The 16,291-nt window shown below is 44.9% G+C and overlaps 1 protein-coding gene across 1 annotated transcript; it reads right to left on the bottom strand.

The window, feature by feature from the left end:
• Positions 1–4,896: 4,896 nt before the first annotated feature.
• On the bottom strand, positions 4,897–16,249 carry LOC119191623 (Down syndrome cell adhesion molecule-like protein Dscam2). Its single transcript, XM_037445511.1, has 22 exons — positions 16,063–16,249; positions 15,600–15,662; positions 14,991–15,140; positions 12,475–12,661; positions 12,250–12,395; positions 12,090–12,160; positions 11,709–11,985; positions 11,491–11,634; positions 11,242–11,409; positions 10,659–10,788; positions 10,395–10,573; positions 10,149–10,310; positions 9,695–9,883; positions 9,427–9,627; positions 7,844–8,052; positions 7,685–7,793; positions 6,641–6,829; positions 6,425–6,562; positions 6,138–6,353; positions 5,680–5,778; positions 5,456–5,594; positions 4,897–4,957 (listed from the first exon to the last, which is right to left on the bottom strand). The coding sequence occupies exons 1-22, from the start codon at positions 16,247–16,249 to the stop codon at positions 4,897–4,899; spliced, it is 3,414 nt and encodes a 1,137-aa protein (XP_037301408.1).
• Between the last annotated feature and the right edge of the window lie 42 nt (positions 16,250–16,291).

The raw sequence follows: 16,291 nt of genomic DNA, 5'->3' as shown, positions 1-16,291 counted from the left end.
GCATAGCACGTGCTAATTACTTACATAAACGTACCCGGTAGCTCACTGTCGTAGTTTCTTATTTCTATTACCTCGTACGCTTAGTTTTTGACAATCATATTATTACATGACAATGCAACTGTGGGTGAATAGTAATTGTAAAATACTGTCTCAATACAACAGCTGCAATCTATGGTTCGTGTTGTTTAAGATTATCTAAAATTACTTAGGACTTAAACCAGCTTCTCGACTTAACCTGCTGTCAAATTGCACAGTGATCGCAAGACAATGGATACCTGACTCGTGAGGTAAGCACCAGGTCGGTTGAAGGACGTAGCTTGTATTTAACTGACATAATATGATTCTGACGATTTCTTTTGTAGGACATTCTGTATGTACAACACCTGACTATTTGCAGAAAAAAAATTGTAGTTGTATTGTAAGTACCTCCTCTGCCGAATCCGCCACGGCATGATGATAATTACAAATAAAGAACTTAAAAACGGTCAATAGGGAAGATGCAGCTATACCTAATATTTATAAATATTTGTGGCTAAAACGTTAAAAAACATTAAAGAAGAGCAACTACAACGTTTTTGCTTAGTTAATATTGATTTTTAACAATAAGAGCGTTTGTCAATCCTCCAATCAGAGTCTAGTGAAATAACATCTGTTATAGCAACTCGTTTGAGGTTTTAGTTTTAGGTAAACATTCTTTAATTGCGAAAATTAATTGCATATTTTTAATAATAATGGAATTTGGTTCATTTAAGCAGACTCCAGAAATCTGAGAAAAGAATTGTGTTATCATGGTTATCTTTTTTTTCCGAAACTTTGTGGCATTACTATGACTGGCTGATGTTGATGGATTGTCAATTTTTTATTAGTTCATAGTAATATAACAAAATATGTACTCACCTCGAAAGTCATTACTTCTGCACAATGACTAAATATAAAGAGGACAGGCCTCAAAAGTTAGCTATATGAATAAGTTATATTTATGTTAGGGAAATCGACGCAGAATTGTCAATATATATGTCTATCTCTTTTACTCAAAGCTTATTTGGAACGCAACACAAAAAGACAAAAATAATTGCTTTCTTCGCATATGGCACTATTTCGTTTACTTCAACACACTGGGACCGCCTTGCGGCAGAAACGCCATTTTATGCGGGCTAGTCAGCAAGTACATGTAGTGTCAGACGATGTAAACAAATCTTCATAAATATTGAATTTAAAGTAATATAATCATATTCTCAATTGTTCAGTGTGTTTATTAGTGTATTTGTTAAGTTTCGAAAATGACTCAGTGTTGCGTGAAAGGATGCAAATCGAATTCACGCAAGAAAGACCCCGAAATATCTTTTCATAGGTTAGTAACTGTTTTTACCGAAAATTAGCAAATATCTTTGTATATTTACTTTTGGATGTGTTTTTATCAATTAAAATGATATGTGGATCTGGTTTGTTAAGCTTTGGACCCTTTTAGGCGTGATTTATACACATTAAAATCATTATGTTTGTTTACACACGAGCTTAGGGATGGGTGGGTGGATTTGTTTAGAAATTATTGATATCGATATTTTAACAGACGCCCGTTTATCAGTTACGGTTTTTGTCTTTGAAAGAATGTTAGAGCACACATCAATATTGTATTATTCAGAACGACAAACTAAGTGAAATTAGAATATTTTTTAAGATAACCAAAAATTTAAAACCAAGGCAAAATGAATTGAGAATATTGAGCGACGTGATTGGAATCCTACACCAAATACATATTTCTTTACATTTTGAGAAGATATGCATAAACCACACGTTTAATTAACGCGAGTAAAGATAACTGTTTTCCAACAATATTCCCGATAAGTAAAATAGTAATGATTATTATACTTCACCTAATAGTAATATTACTTTAATATATTGCTATGAATAAAATTAGAATTGTTACATAAAAGAATGGATAAACATAAAAGAAACAACATAAAGATGAAATGTAAGATATATTTTTACAATTGGCGGTCTTATGTTTCGAGCAACCTTTGCATGCACGGAAATAGATACATAATCATATTGTTGTTATTGCAAATAATTATTATAATTGATTATCTTAACCACCATTTTTACGGTCATTGATTTTAGTTTGCTGAACCATAGTTATGTTTCTCGATCAAAGAGCATAATAATAAAATAAAATAAAACCAACCAAATAATTGCTGGCTACGCTATCTTATTCCATTTATCATGTATCAAATAAATATCTTAATCTGTAACTTAAATTTTTAGCAAGGAATAGTGCAAAACATACAAATACAAATATAGATCAAACACAACTGGATGTTTGTCACAACAGGTACTGCTTTGTTTAACAATTGTTACTTATAAATCAGTTTCAGTTTGTTTGTTTACATTATGGTTTGTTATATTTATATTATGGTAGTTCCTAACCCCTTTCGTATTTGATCTTTTTGGGGCTTGTTTGTCTCTCTTAATTCTTCGATGTCGATACAAAATTTTTGGTACTAGCATATCACTATTGTAAGGGGCGGAGTCGGCACCATTTTATGCATTAAATGTGCCGCATGTCACGTGACCATATCACTCATCCTCTATACTTCTTTTATCATTGCTTCTGCATCTATGAATGTCAGTGGCAAACAAATATAAACAGTGACAGACAGGCGTGACGTCACTAGGTAGTTTTAAAGTAGACTCGTTTTCAGACGGAAATTGAAATTCTCCGTTAAAAACCGCAATTTTAGTAAATTATGTATAGTATTATAATTTATTAATATACTTATTTCTTATCTTCATGAAATTTATTCAAATGAAAGCAATAATAAACTATGATGTACATCTTTCTAATTAATTTAATTTTTCTAAATTCATATAATATTATTATTTACTTGTGCAATTAGATAGTAAGGTAAAAAATGTTCTAGAGCGTTATTTATAAACGTATAAGTAGCGGCAGGCGACGTGTGTGGGACACATTGTGTGTAGTGGTGAGTGCGGCAACAGATATGCGTTACGGAAGCGCGGGATAGTTTTATCGTGTTCTCGTCGCGGCTCGACGCGGGCAGTTCCGCCGGCGCGTGCACGCGCGATAACACAGCGCGACTAAACTTATCCTAGTACCATAATGCATACTTGACTATATTACAAATGTCCAGTTGAGTGTGTCTAATTTTTGATCCTGGCGAATTAGAGCGCCAGCCTGATATTAATGTCAAAGCGAACAAGATTATATTTTTAAGCACTTGTTTTCGCGTGTTTGTGGTGACCGCTGACCCTTTGGTAGATGTCTTCTTCAGTTACCTACTGTTCCGTGACTAGTCCCTATTAATGTTTATAATAACAAGATATTACAGAAGTAGTCAATAACCAGTAACAAAGTATAATAAAACAGTACCTATCAGTGGCGAAGAATGAAATTTTGCAAAAGAGAACCCGGCGCAACTTATAAGTACTTACTAATATGCATAAATACGGTTTGCTAATCGTTCTTATGATATTTAGATATTACATAAATTATAAAAGGGAAGCCGACAAAAATCGGGTTATAGGAACCCTTCGCCACTGGTACCTGTGAGAAAAATGTACCCAAAGTACAATATTGACGTATATTCTATACACACAAACGTCCATATAAACTATTTGTTTAAAATCTGAACTAAAATGGCAACCAAAACATCACTTTTATAACTTTATTCACATAAACAACAAATAATTTTACTTATTTAACTAATTCAGGTTTACACTTAGACTCGAGATCTTATATTATAAGCACTACTCCATAGTACATAACCACACGCTGTCAATGTTAAAATCATAAGTTCTAAAGTCTGGTGTACGGATTACATTATAGTTGAGTCGAACACAATGAGTGTACGGAACGCCAGATCTAGTACGTCGTACATATATACCGGTATAACATAACCTATAATCATTTTATTGAAAAAAAATATTACACAGACATTCATTATGTAAATAGCTAATAAACACGTGGAAAAAAATTTAATAAAAATTAAAAAAACTTCAGACAGAAAAAGTCTCCCTAAAAGTTAAAAATAAAGTAAGTACTTACCCATTAATTATAATTAGACTCAAGCGTTCTCGTGTCGGGGGCTAACTAAAGAAATATTTTCATCTCCCTGGTGCGGGGTTCAGTCCCCCGGCTAGAGGACGCTGACACCCAACCATTGAGACCGTTCTTATGAGCCCAAACACGCTATATCTGCTGTAAGCTACGATGCGCATATGTAGATACACGCTTAAAACTTATAAGTTTAAAGTGTTATACCTAACACGTCTCTTTTTCCGTTGGGGATTAAAAAGTGGTATTTTAATTTAAATCTGAAAATGCGTTTGAAGCGTGCATCAGCATCTTTGGCACAAACACTTTTCAACAAAAAATTATACCGCCTTCAAAAACCAAAAAATAATTAACATTACCTATATACTGGTTACCAATTCTGGAGTTGGTGCATAATAAAAATTAAACATTGTTTTCGAACATTTATTCACGTATTTATCTAGCTTAACTAGCAATTTGAATGACTAATAACCTATAGTAAATACAAGTAAAGAGGCAATTTGATTTACCTCTTTACTTGTACTTGCTATATTATACATATAATATAAATAATTATTTATTTACAAACGCCAATTGTACTCCAGCAGCCAATCGTTTACTGATCATTGTTTGCATTCCGCACTTGTTTTCTATTATGCTATAGATATCTATAGAGAGACAGAGATCTCCTATCTAATAAAGATTTTTGTCGAATATATTAAATAAAACACTTTATTGAAAACTCAATAAATTTATTAAACACTATTATTTCAGTCAGAACGTATAACGTAGAGGTCGTTACACAGCACAACATGATTACATTATGTACAAGGGAATTGCGCGCGTTACATCGGCGCGCGCTCGCTCCTGGCGACGGCGGCGCGCGCACTCCGGCCGGCAGTGTACCTGCATACGAGAAATCATCTCATGAGTCAGGCAGTTACGCGTGAAGTGTGCTATTGGTATGGGGGCGCGCGACATGCTGCTGAGGGCTGATGCGACATGACGCGAGACCATGCAGCGGCCGCGCCGCTCGCTCGGTAAGCTGGAAGCCATGCTGGGGGCGCAGGAGGGGGCGCTAGTGTCAGGTGCTCGCTACATATTACCGAAACCAAAGGTCCTTTCCTATTAACCTTCCACTTAGAAACGGTGGCTTTGTAGGAAACAAAAAAAACTTTTTTAAAAATTATATTATTACAGATATGTTGTGGTCGGCGTGACTTCACCCGCCGAGTGTGGTTGGAGGAGGAGAAGACGGGATTTGTATAATTGCGGCACTATCATTTGATAGAGTAGAATATCAATAGTTACGTTTCATTGGCTGTACTAATATGAAGGAACGTGAGTTCCGACCGGGACCGTAGTTAATGGAGGTTGGGCGTCGTGCGTGCAGCGGGTCGGTACCTGACGGTGGGCGCAGAGGTATGCTCGCCGCGACGCCGAGGAGCGCGCGCCGTTCGCCGGGCCACCCCGCCGCCGCCCCCGCCCCCGCCGCCGCTGTACGACGTGTCATCGGCGCTGGACTCCACCGCTGGCAGCGTGTCTGCACAAACAGTATAGCGGTGGCTATAGTCTATGAGACCCCGCATGGCACGAAGTACAGATGCGGCGCGGCTGCGAGTACACACCGGCGCGATGCGCGGCGGGCAGGCGGTACAGCTCGGCGGCGCACGCGGCGCACGGCGAGCCGCTCGACTCGGAGTCACTGTCCCGACATCGCCCGTACTCTACACACACAATACACTCATCTTAATTACTTTACCCCATTGCGTTGTGTCCTCTTCAAATCACGAAAAACATTAAATTCAACGACGTTCAAATCCAGTTTAAAGATTGGCGCCAGGCGCCAGCAGTACACGTCGAATAGTAAACATTTCCAGTCTTTTTAACAAAAAGACACACGCTGAATCTATAATAACGTTATCATAGCTTGTGCAAATTTGCTACAGACCTTCGTCATTTATTCTCAGCAAATAGTTTATGTGATGACTGAGGGGTAAATGTCAACAGCATAATATGTAAGCGAAGACGTAATGTAATGTACAAATAAATAAATAATTTTAAAAGTTGTCGTGTTGGTACGGACCGGCGGAGTGTGACAACAGGTTGGGTCGCGGCGGCGGCGCGGCCAGGTCCAGCTGCTCCGCGCGGCCGAACGTTCGCAGATGCAGCGCGCACCCCCCGCCGCCACCGCCGCCTCCCCCACCCGCACTCCCCGCCGGCGCTCGTTCACTCCCATCAGTGTCGGCAACACCGCCCGACATGCTGAAGGTCGCGTACGGGCTGATCTCGTGCAGTTCCCCTGTTCCCAACAGGTTGTATAAAGTGTATTATTGTGGCATGTGTTGCAGGATTGTGCGCAGTGGTAGTTACCGTCGGGTGGCGTGAGCGTCTTGCCGTTTCTCTTTCCGGGCTCGGTGGTGTACAGCTGCGGGTGCGGGTGTCGCGGCCGGTGCAGCGAGCAGGTGCGTCGCCAGCACCACGCTTGCTGGCGGCGCAACACCGCGGCGCCTGCGGCACAATTCCTCAGTAGGACTATATACTTTACACACGCAGTAAAATAAGTGGGCAGTGGTGTGTGAGATGTACCGGCGAGCGCGGCGAGCAGCACGGCGAGCCCGGCGGCGAGCAGGGCCGGCGCGAGCGCAGCGCGCCATGGCATCCCGCCGCCCGCACCCCCCGCACCGCTCACATCCGCGCCCGCCCTACCGCTTCCCGCCTCCTCTGATTCCGCGCGGCGTTCTTCTGTATGTAACTCCACCGGTTCCCCCAGTCGCTCTGAAACACAATATATCGCAATACCAATATCATCATAATATTCAGCCACATGAATGCTGAACATAGACCCCCCCCTCCCTTCCTTTTCCTTCCCCTTCTTTCCTCCCCTATTTCTCCTCTTTTTGTCTTCCTCCAGGGCCCCGCAGTCGCTAAGCCGGAGGGAACCAGTACACCGTTCGCAGGTTTTCATCGGTGTAGACTGCGGGGTCTGTACTTAAAAAAAAAAACCCCTCTAAAGATATCCAACGGATCGAAATCGGCCCGCATTGTACTGTAAGTATAGCCATACATGGTTTCATACACACTCAGCATTTTTGCATAGCACACATCAATTACTTATAATAATATTATAATAATTCGTTATTTCACGATAATACCGCGTCCGGTTACTTCTTATCAACACAATATCGATAATGAATAAATGTGAATGATCGTGGATTTTTTTACAAGTAAAAGCAGAAACACTCATTCAACTCAAAATTTAGATAGTTTATGGAGTCAAATGTCGTTCCAGTCATGATAGAATGCAGTCACTATATTATAAATCATTGAAATCAATATCATTTTTAACACTCCTTAGTTCATACTGAGATATTTCTATTGCGTATTATATTCAGACGCTCTCAATGCTCAAAATCAAAATTGATTACAATATATAATTAATTCTGAAACATCATTGCTTTTCTTCAACCACCAAGACATGAATAGGCGAAAACATTATCATTATTATTGTAAGTTGCTTTCTGAGTTCAAACATCGGAAAGTTAGGTAAGTACAGAATTTCATGCGGTCACCGGGACACAGACGGTCGAGATGACTCATGGTGTAGTACATTACAGTCTTACGAGTGCTTACCGCCGTGCAGCGTGTGAGTGGCGGCGCGGTATAGCGCGACGGTGTCGCCGGCGGGCGCATGCGCCGTGACGCGCAGCTCGTACCACGCGCCCGGCCGCAGTCCGCCGGCCTGCGGCATGGAGTACAAATGTTAAACGTGTTTGTCTGTGGAAGAATGACATCGGTAGAACGAGCGGAGCGGATGGGCAGGCGCACCTCCGCACTCTCGGAGTCGGCGGGCACGGCGGCCCAGGCGGCGGCGGCGCGCGCGGGCCGCAGCTGCACGCTCCAGGCGCGCACGGCGCAGCGGCCGCCCCACGCCAGCAGCGACACGCGCAGCGCGGTGCTGTTCGCCCACACCGCCTCCTTACCCGGTGGCGGCTTCGCCTCTACACACATATCCAAGTTTCTTACGCACTGCTCATATTTTATAGAATACTAGCGACCCGCCCCGACTTCGCACGGGTGCAATGCTGATACTAAATACACTACAGAAAAACTGTGAAAGTTGTATATAAAAACATAGCGGCCCGCTCTGGCTTCGCACGGGTATAACATAACAAAATAACAGTATTTTTCCACTATTTAATGGATGTTATTATACATATAAACCTTCCTCTTGAATCACTCTATCTATTAAAAAAAACCGCATCAAAATCCGTTGCGTAGTTTTAAAGATTTAAGCATACAAAGGGACATAGGGACAGAGAAAGCGACTTTGTTTTATACTATGTAGTGATGTATATAGGTTTTTACAACAATATATCTTATTGTGAAGGGTCAGTCGCATTCTGTCTTAACTATCCTACTTCTTACTAATATTATAAATGCGAAAGTTTGTGAGGATGGATGTATGTATGTTTATTCCTCTTTCACGAAAAAACTACTGAAAGGATTTGGATGAAACTTTACAGTAATATATCATTATAAATTGCAACACATAGGTTACAATTTATAATGATTTTGTGTAATTTGGTCATAACATAACGATACATATCAAGTAAGTCGAAATAAGAATTGCTATCTGGGCTTACGCTAGCTAAACCGTTAGACTGAATAAATAAAATAGTGAGCCATAAATATAATTAAATCGGATACTTTTTCTACAATGCACAAGCGGAACTTTCATCCCGGAAAACTCCTTCACGCGGGCGAAGCCGCGAACAAAAGCCATATACACAGTGAAAACCGGCCATAGCAACATTGAAGGGACCACCGAATTTGGACGTTATATTATTCCATACTCGTTATTAACGATAATACTTTTAATATGCATTTATTTAAAGGGACCGTACTATTTAGTCGTTATAACCGATGCGTCGCTATAACAGGAGTCGTTTTAACCGGTTGTGACGTTTCCAATTATTGCCTATATTCTTTTAACGTTACTAGTTTTTCTTATTATTCTTTGGTTATAAAGTCAACGAATTACGCTCTCGCAGTTGTAACTACCAATCAAAGTCGTCATTGTTTTCTACTATCAATTGCTTTGACTTACGCCCGAATGGCGCCTGTATAAATACCTAAGCGTGCAATGTCATTCGTGTTGTCACGCACGTCGTTGTCCCCACTAGGGAGAGTGTTCCAATTCTAATTAACCGCTAACTGTGTATTCTGGGCATCCGGGCTTGTGAGCTGTCACGAGTCGCTGGCGCCGAATGTAAGCCTAGTTTGTATCTGCACCTCTAATTTGCAGTATGAAATACGTATGCATTCCGTCAGGAATTGTAAATTATGAAATGTGTTACGTGGGCATGACTCACTGTCGCCTCTTGTTGCGGCGAGCAGCGCGTGTGAGGGCGGCGAGGCTCCGAGCGCGTTGTGCGCGCGCAGCGTGACGCGGTACAGTGCGCCGCACTGCAGCCCGCGCACCCACAGCGACGTGTCGCTCGCGGGCAGCACGCGCGACCCGCCGCCTCCGCCTCCGCCACCGCCGCCCGCGCGCTCCCACCACACGCTGTAGCCTGCAACAACCAAGCGTTGAGATTCGTATGTATGATGCGGCGTTGGGAGGAGAAGGATGGTACGTACTGAGTAAAGGCGCGCCGGTGTCGGGCGGTGGATCCCACGCCAGTAGCAGTGCGTGCGGCTCGGCCCGTGCGAGGCGTGGCGCAGGCGCGGCGGGGGCGCGACGAACGAGCAGTGCCAGCAGCGCCGCATCCGCGCCTGCGCCGTTGCGCACCGAGCATGTGTAGTTGCCCGCCGATGACGCCTCCACCTCTGGCGCCACCCCGGCCGGGACAGAGTAACGCTCATATCACATTTTACGAACTCATTATGTTCACCTACATTGCATGTAATGCTAAACATTATTTAGTACTGTTAGTTGATTATATTCGTAATTTCTCAACTACTTAACTGAATAAATGCTTTCACGTAATGCCTAGGAATTGCTCATATTGCCTTTTACCTACTAGCTAAAAAGGCAGCGACACGCGGAAAGCATTACTAATGGAAATATATTATGTGATATTTTGTAACTAACTATGTATAATGAGGTCGCCAGTGTCGGTGAGTGTATGTGCGCGCGGCAGCGGCGACCAACGCCAGCGCAACGGCGGCGCGCCTACTGCTGCACACCGCAGACGCGCCCGCGCTCCCCACGCCGCCCACACCACGCGCGCGAACGATGAGATGCGCGCTGACACTGCGCATGTATCACGTCACACTCCACGAATAGATGCATCAGGTACATCATACCAATGAACAGGTGGAGCGCCGCGGTACTCACACGCGGGTGCGGGGGCGGCAGTGACGGGGCGCGAGGGGGGTCCTGCACCGGCGGCTGTCGCGGCTCGCACCCAGAACTCGTACACAATGCCCTCGCGCAGGCCGCGCACCTCACGCCACGCCTCGTCGTCGCCGTCCGGCGGCGCTGCCTCCACACGCTGTGACCACTCGCCGCCAACCCTTCACACACACGTCACACAACGTTCACGCAGGGATAAGTAGTCGCATGCATGAGAGTCGCCGCTTTGCGTTTTGATGTCCGTACTTGCCGAGCTCCCGGATATACAGTGTGTAGTGCGTAAGGCGACCGGCGCGATGCGCAGGCGCAAGCCACGTGACCCGCACCCCGTCCGCGGCCGCCGGTACCGCGCGTACCGCTTCCACCGCGCCCGGCGCTAAATGCACACAACACATTTTTTTTTAAATTAAATGTTCACATAACTTGCTGCAGCACTTAAAATTACCATAGGTAATATCAGCTTAGACGAACAAAGTGAGCACCCTGCTCGATGCGAACAGAACGAATTTATTTACATTTTGTACACATGGCATACACTATACAGGCGGACTCAATGCCATGGGCATTCTTTCTCAGCCTTAGGGTGGTGTAGAGAGGACGGAGGCAGGTGCATAATAAAAATAAAGAGAATAAGTCATAATAAAAATAATAATAAAATAAATGTATGACATAATTATAAAATACACGAAATTTAAAACGGTATTCTCGCAAATATAATATTAAAATATATACTGATAAATAGCTGTAATAAAAAATATAAGAACGTTACAATTATTATGGTGAAAATATTATATCATGTTGAAGAGTAAAGGACTCGAGTGTTGCCAACCGTCTTCTAACGTGGAGCAGTAGATGGGCGGAGAGGGCGGTCCCAGGCCGCGATCCGCTCGGGCGCGCACCCACACCGAGTAGTTGGTGGCAGCGCGCAGACTCTGTAGCGTCGCCTCGCCGGTGACACTGGCGCGCGCCACCTGCGACTCCGCCGCGCCGTTCCACGCTGCATATAACAAAAATCACGGTTAGGGGTGGAAACGACGAAATATTTAAGATATAAATATTTGTCTCGAGCGTTACTTACATGTGGAAAAATGCACGGGTAGTAGATGCAGGTCGTACCCGCGCAGTGCGTGCGCGTGCGCATGCGCGGGCGGTGTCCAGCGCACGCGCACCGAGCGAGCTGACACACCTTCACAAGTGACCCGGCGTGGCGGTAACTCTGGTACTGCATGTCGTCGATACTTGTTAATAATGTTGGTGTTTTGATAAATGAGCACGATAAGAGTGGTTTATTCTCACCTCCGTCGGCAGTGGTGGCGTAGAGGGGCGGCGCAGGCGGCCCGGCGCCGGCGCGGTTGTACGCGCGCAGCGTGACGGCGTACCGCGCGGCGGGCCGCAACCCGGTGATCGTGAGCTCGGCGCTGCTCCAGCCGCCGGCGGTGGCGCTCCCCGCGCGCTGCGCCTCCCCCGCACCCGCACCTGCTTCATCATGGTCGTCCTCGTCGAAACGGCTGAGCTCGCGCCACGAGGCCACATAGCCCAACAGTTCGCCGTTCCAAGTGTCTTGTGGCGGCGCCTGTGTGACACGACAGGGTTCACATCATAATTATTTTACAATATTATGCAATACACCAAGTCATCTAACTTGGTGGACTTGTTTACGGAAACTTGTGTACTTACCGACCATGACACGTGCAACTCTCCGGAGTTGGCCGGCCTCACTCTAACGTTCTGCGGCGAACCCGTGGGTGCTGCAAATGATGTCATTAAAGAGCAATGAAATCACAATTAGTGAGTTATACAACGAGCATATGTACTCGACGTGACGATGGGGACTCACGTTCATCAAGTGTAGTGAAGAGCAAAGGTTCAGAGTGCGGTGACTGGCCCACATGGTTGGCGGCGGCGAGGCGCAGCGAGTACGCGACGGCGGGCCTTAGTCCGTCCAGCCGTGCCGCCAGCGTGCGCATGCCGTCCTCCTCCACCCTGCGACACAAGCGGGCGTGTGACGGCGGCAGCGGGGTGTCAGGCCAGTAGGCATGTACATTGTACAGTGTGCACGGACCTGTCGTCTGGCGGCACGTCCAGCGTGAGGTTGTGCGTGGTGTGCGGCGGGTCGGCGCCGGGCAGCGCGTGTAGCGCCGTGCACAGCGCCGTGTAGCGGCCGTGGACGCTGGCCGCGCGCCATTCCACGCGCACCCATCGCGCGCCTACTCCGCCCAGCCGCACGCAGCGCGGCGCCTCCGGGGGTTCTGCACACCGCACGTACACTGTTGTAACTACGAACACTTTTTTATAACATGGCTATAACGTTTGTAAGCCTGACACGAGCCGGCTTATACAAACACACCCACACTTCGACAGTGCCTTTAGGTGGTCGCAACCCGTTAAATTAAATGCCCATACTGAGGGGAAATCACTAACGAGTTAGGAACCTCCGCACAGGCTGGTCATTGGAAAAGGATGAAGACATCACGATTAAAGGATGAATGAAAAAACTATCTACCCGTTACCGTATTCGTTGGGTAGCGGGGACACGGGATGGTCTTCAACGGCGTGGATGGATCTGCAGTCTTGTGTAGTGTAGGAGTTTTAAGAATTCGTTCTTACGTTTGATTGGCAGAGTGATCTCGTCATCTGGATCGCATACAACTAAACCCGGCCTTCTCAATTTTGCGCGGTCGATAGTGAGTGAGGTCGGCGGGAGTGACTCCTGTGGCTGTCATCACGTACCGTGGACGGAAACCATGGGTTACAAACTGGGGCAAGTGCTAGCGTAAATTTGGGCTGAGGGGCAGGACTTTTGGGAGCTCTAAACTTCTTTTTTGATGTCCGTCGGAATCTGGGGTAATATGTGGGGTGGCTACAGTGTCTAGTTCTGAGATATCGCGGATCTCGTACTATAGACTTTTATCGGCCGCAGGGGTCTCGAGAATGGCGAGAACCAACTCCTAATGAGAGCCTGAGGGCTCGCGAAGGTGTCGAAAATATTTATAAATTTATACTATTATATACAGCTTCCAGAGTCAACAATTGGCGATAATATTCTTGGATATAGACTTTTTAGTACAGAGGCATTGCCTGTCCTCGCGGGTGTACTGCCAGTCGAATCGGAGGTACAGCGTCGCGCCGCTATGTATTACTCAATCGGAGAGGTATGGATAAAAAGTTTCATACGTCTCGTGAGCTCTTAAGACCCAGTAGACTATTTAAACCGCACACTGATGTACACAATGAGTTGGTAAATGAATGGCAATGTAGGTGGCTTTTGTATTCGAAAGGGCGTCATTTATATAAATAACTTCCGTGCGTTCGCGATCGCTTAACTAAAACTTGGCTAGAAATAGATCTTTGTGTATCGCAATTCCTTACCAGCCACGGTAATTTTAAGGGTAAACTATTCTCATTTAGGCTAGTTGATTCTCCTGCGTGCCCATGATCTACTCCTCACGTACTTTGGGAGTGTAGTTTCGCGCATGAAGACTGCAACATTATTGTAAAAAGTATGCAAATAATATCTGGGGTTGTATACCATATGGACCTGAGAATTTCCGTGCTTTCCGGCGTTTTTGTCATGCCTATTACTGTAATCAAATCTAACAGCTCATGACATAGGACCTTTTCGTTTGGTTTGTGTCTGTGGTACTTTTTACTGGATTATCTAGTTGTAAAGATCCTTGAGGTTAAAATGCCTCCTTAGTTCATTGCTTTACCTTCTGCTTTGCTATGAAGGGAAGTGGACAATTAATATTTCCAACTCATCCATATCTTTCTATTTGATTAATTTCGTTGCGGTATGATAACAAATCACTTTGCCCTGAGACTCGCCTAGTTTTACTGCTCGGTGTTATAAAATGCGTGTCACTGCTGAACCTAGCTTACAGGAGTTGTAGTAGTGGATGTGGAGGCTCTATTATATAAAGTTGAAGAGTCTGTTTGTTTAAATGCGCTAATCTCAGGCACTACTAGTTCGAATTGAAACATTATTTTAGTGTGGAATATCCCATTTATCGAGGAAGGTTATGCTTATAGTATAATGTCACGTTATGACCAATAGGAGCAAAGTATCAATGATGGGATTCTTTTTGAGAGATTCCGTTGCCTGCGCTGTGTAAACGGTTGAAATTAAACAACAATAATTTATAAGGAATTGTTCTTCTTAAAAAGTTTCAAATAATATATTACAAAACGATGTCCCCTACCGCATCTGTCTGCCTGTCTGTACGCAATATACTTAAAAACTACCCAACGGATTCGATAAGATTTAGTATAGAAAACTTTTTGGGGAAAATATATAGCGGGATTTTTATCCCGGATTTTTTTTTCATGCGGGCGATGTCGCGACCATAAGGTAGTGTTATAAGATAAAAAAAATAGTTCCTGGAGTCAAGGAACTTGGTCAGAGCCCTATGGTCGGTAATGCTTATGGGTTGTAGAGACAGGAGTTTTTGGCTTCCGTTCCACGAGTTAGTGGTGATAAAGATGCGTTGTTTAGTGAACTCATCGAATAGGAGTCTACGTCACTAGTATAGTGTCGGTGGATAGCACCTGTTCAAGTGAGCCGTGCAGACTGTGCGGTACCTTCGACGTGCAGGTGCAGCAGCAGCTCGGAGCGGCCGAACTGGTTGTGCGCGTGGCAGCGGTACTCGCCGCCGTCCGGCGCTCTCGGCTGCACACACCTGCAGCGTGGAGCGCACGCCGCCCGCCGTGCGCACCTCCGACACGGTCCATCTGCACACGTGTCTTGTACTCGTATTATTATATTTTAACATTTCGCCACATGCAATTAGAATGTTTAATATCTGGGTGGTTGTATATTACATTATATAAATATTTTTGATTGGAATACGAATATCTCATTTTTTGTTTAAAACTATGTATGTATGATTTTGTGCTATAGGTATATAATAATTTTCGTGAGCGTGGAGCAGTGGCGTAAGTATATGATAACGTAACGGACTAAATGTCACGGAGCTTCGATATGCCGGGTCCCAAAACATGAAAAATTTACTAAGTTGTTTGTGTATTTGATTCGGCAAATAAAGTTTGCAGATATTTCATGATATATGGGGCCCCATTTTGTACGGGTCTTTTAATGTAATGTAGTGACCTGTATGAGGCGAGGTCGAGGCGCGTGCCACGGTGCGTCCAGTGCAGCGCAAGCGGCGCATCCCCACGCGCGTGACACACAAGCCGCGCTGCGCCCGCGCACGCATGATACGTTGTCGCCGCTGCCCTCGAAGTGTGCCGGCTCTGCGACACCACACACACGTATGAGTGTCATAAGTGGTAGAATAATACAGAAAAATGAAAGTAAAATTATGTCATTCCGTTTCGTACAAGTTATTACCTGTCAGATATATAATCGAGTAACCAATATATAATCTGCGTCTATTAAACACTGATTCGCTTAAGTATTTTTTACATCAGATTGTACGTATATGTTATATTTACTTAAAATACCACTTTATAATATTGCTCGCAGCAAAAAATAATATCTCTTGACCAAAACCATATTTTTTTCTTAACAGTCGGAATTAATTCTATTTCCACAATATTTGTTTGTGATTGATTTCTCACTACTAGGATGCAATTCGCATCGTCGTCGTGTTGGTACTAGTACTGAGAGTTAAACAGCTGCGTTGTGGCTGACCGTGCACGGTGATGTTGACGTGCTTGAGCAGCGGCGGTCCGACGCCGTTGTCGGCGGCGCAGCGGTATAGGCCTTGATGTGCACGCGCCGCCGCGCCGCCGCCAGCGTGCCGTTGGAGGCGCGCAGCGAACTCTCCGCGACCGCTTCCCCCGCTGACCCCACCACTCCCGCCACCCCGCCGCCCCATTCCGCGCCGCACGACTTCCCACTGCTCGCCGTTGTCAGGGCC

This window comes from Manduca sexta, unplaced genomic scaffold, assembly GCF_014839805.1.
Source record: "Manduca sexta isolate Smith_Timp_Sample1 unplaced genomic scaffold, JHU_Msex_v1.0 HiC_scaffold_1714, whole genome shotgun sequence".
Classification (NCBI taxonomy): Eukaryota; Metazoa; Arthropoda; class Insecta; order Lepidoptera; family Sphingidae; genus Manduca; species Manduca sexta.
This window is presented reverse-complemented; position numbering and strand designations above follow the sequence as displayed.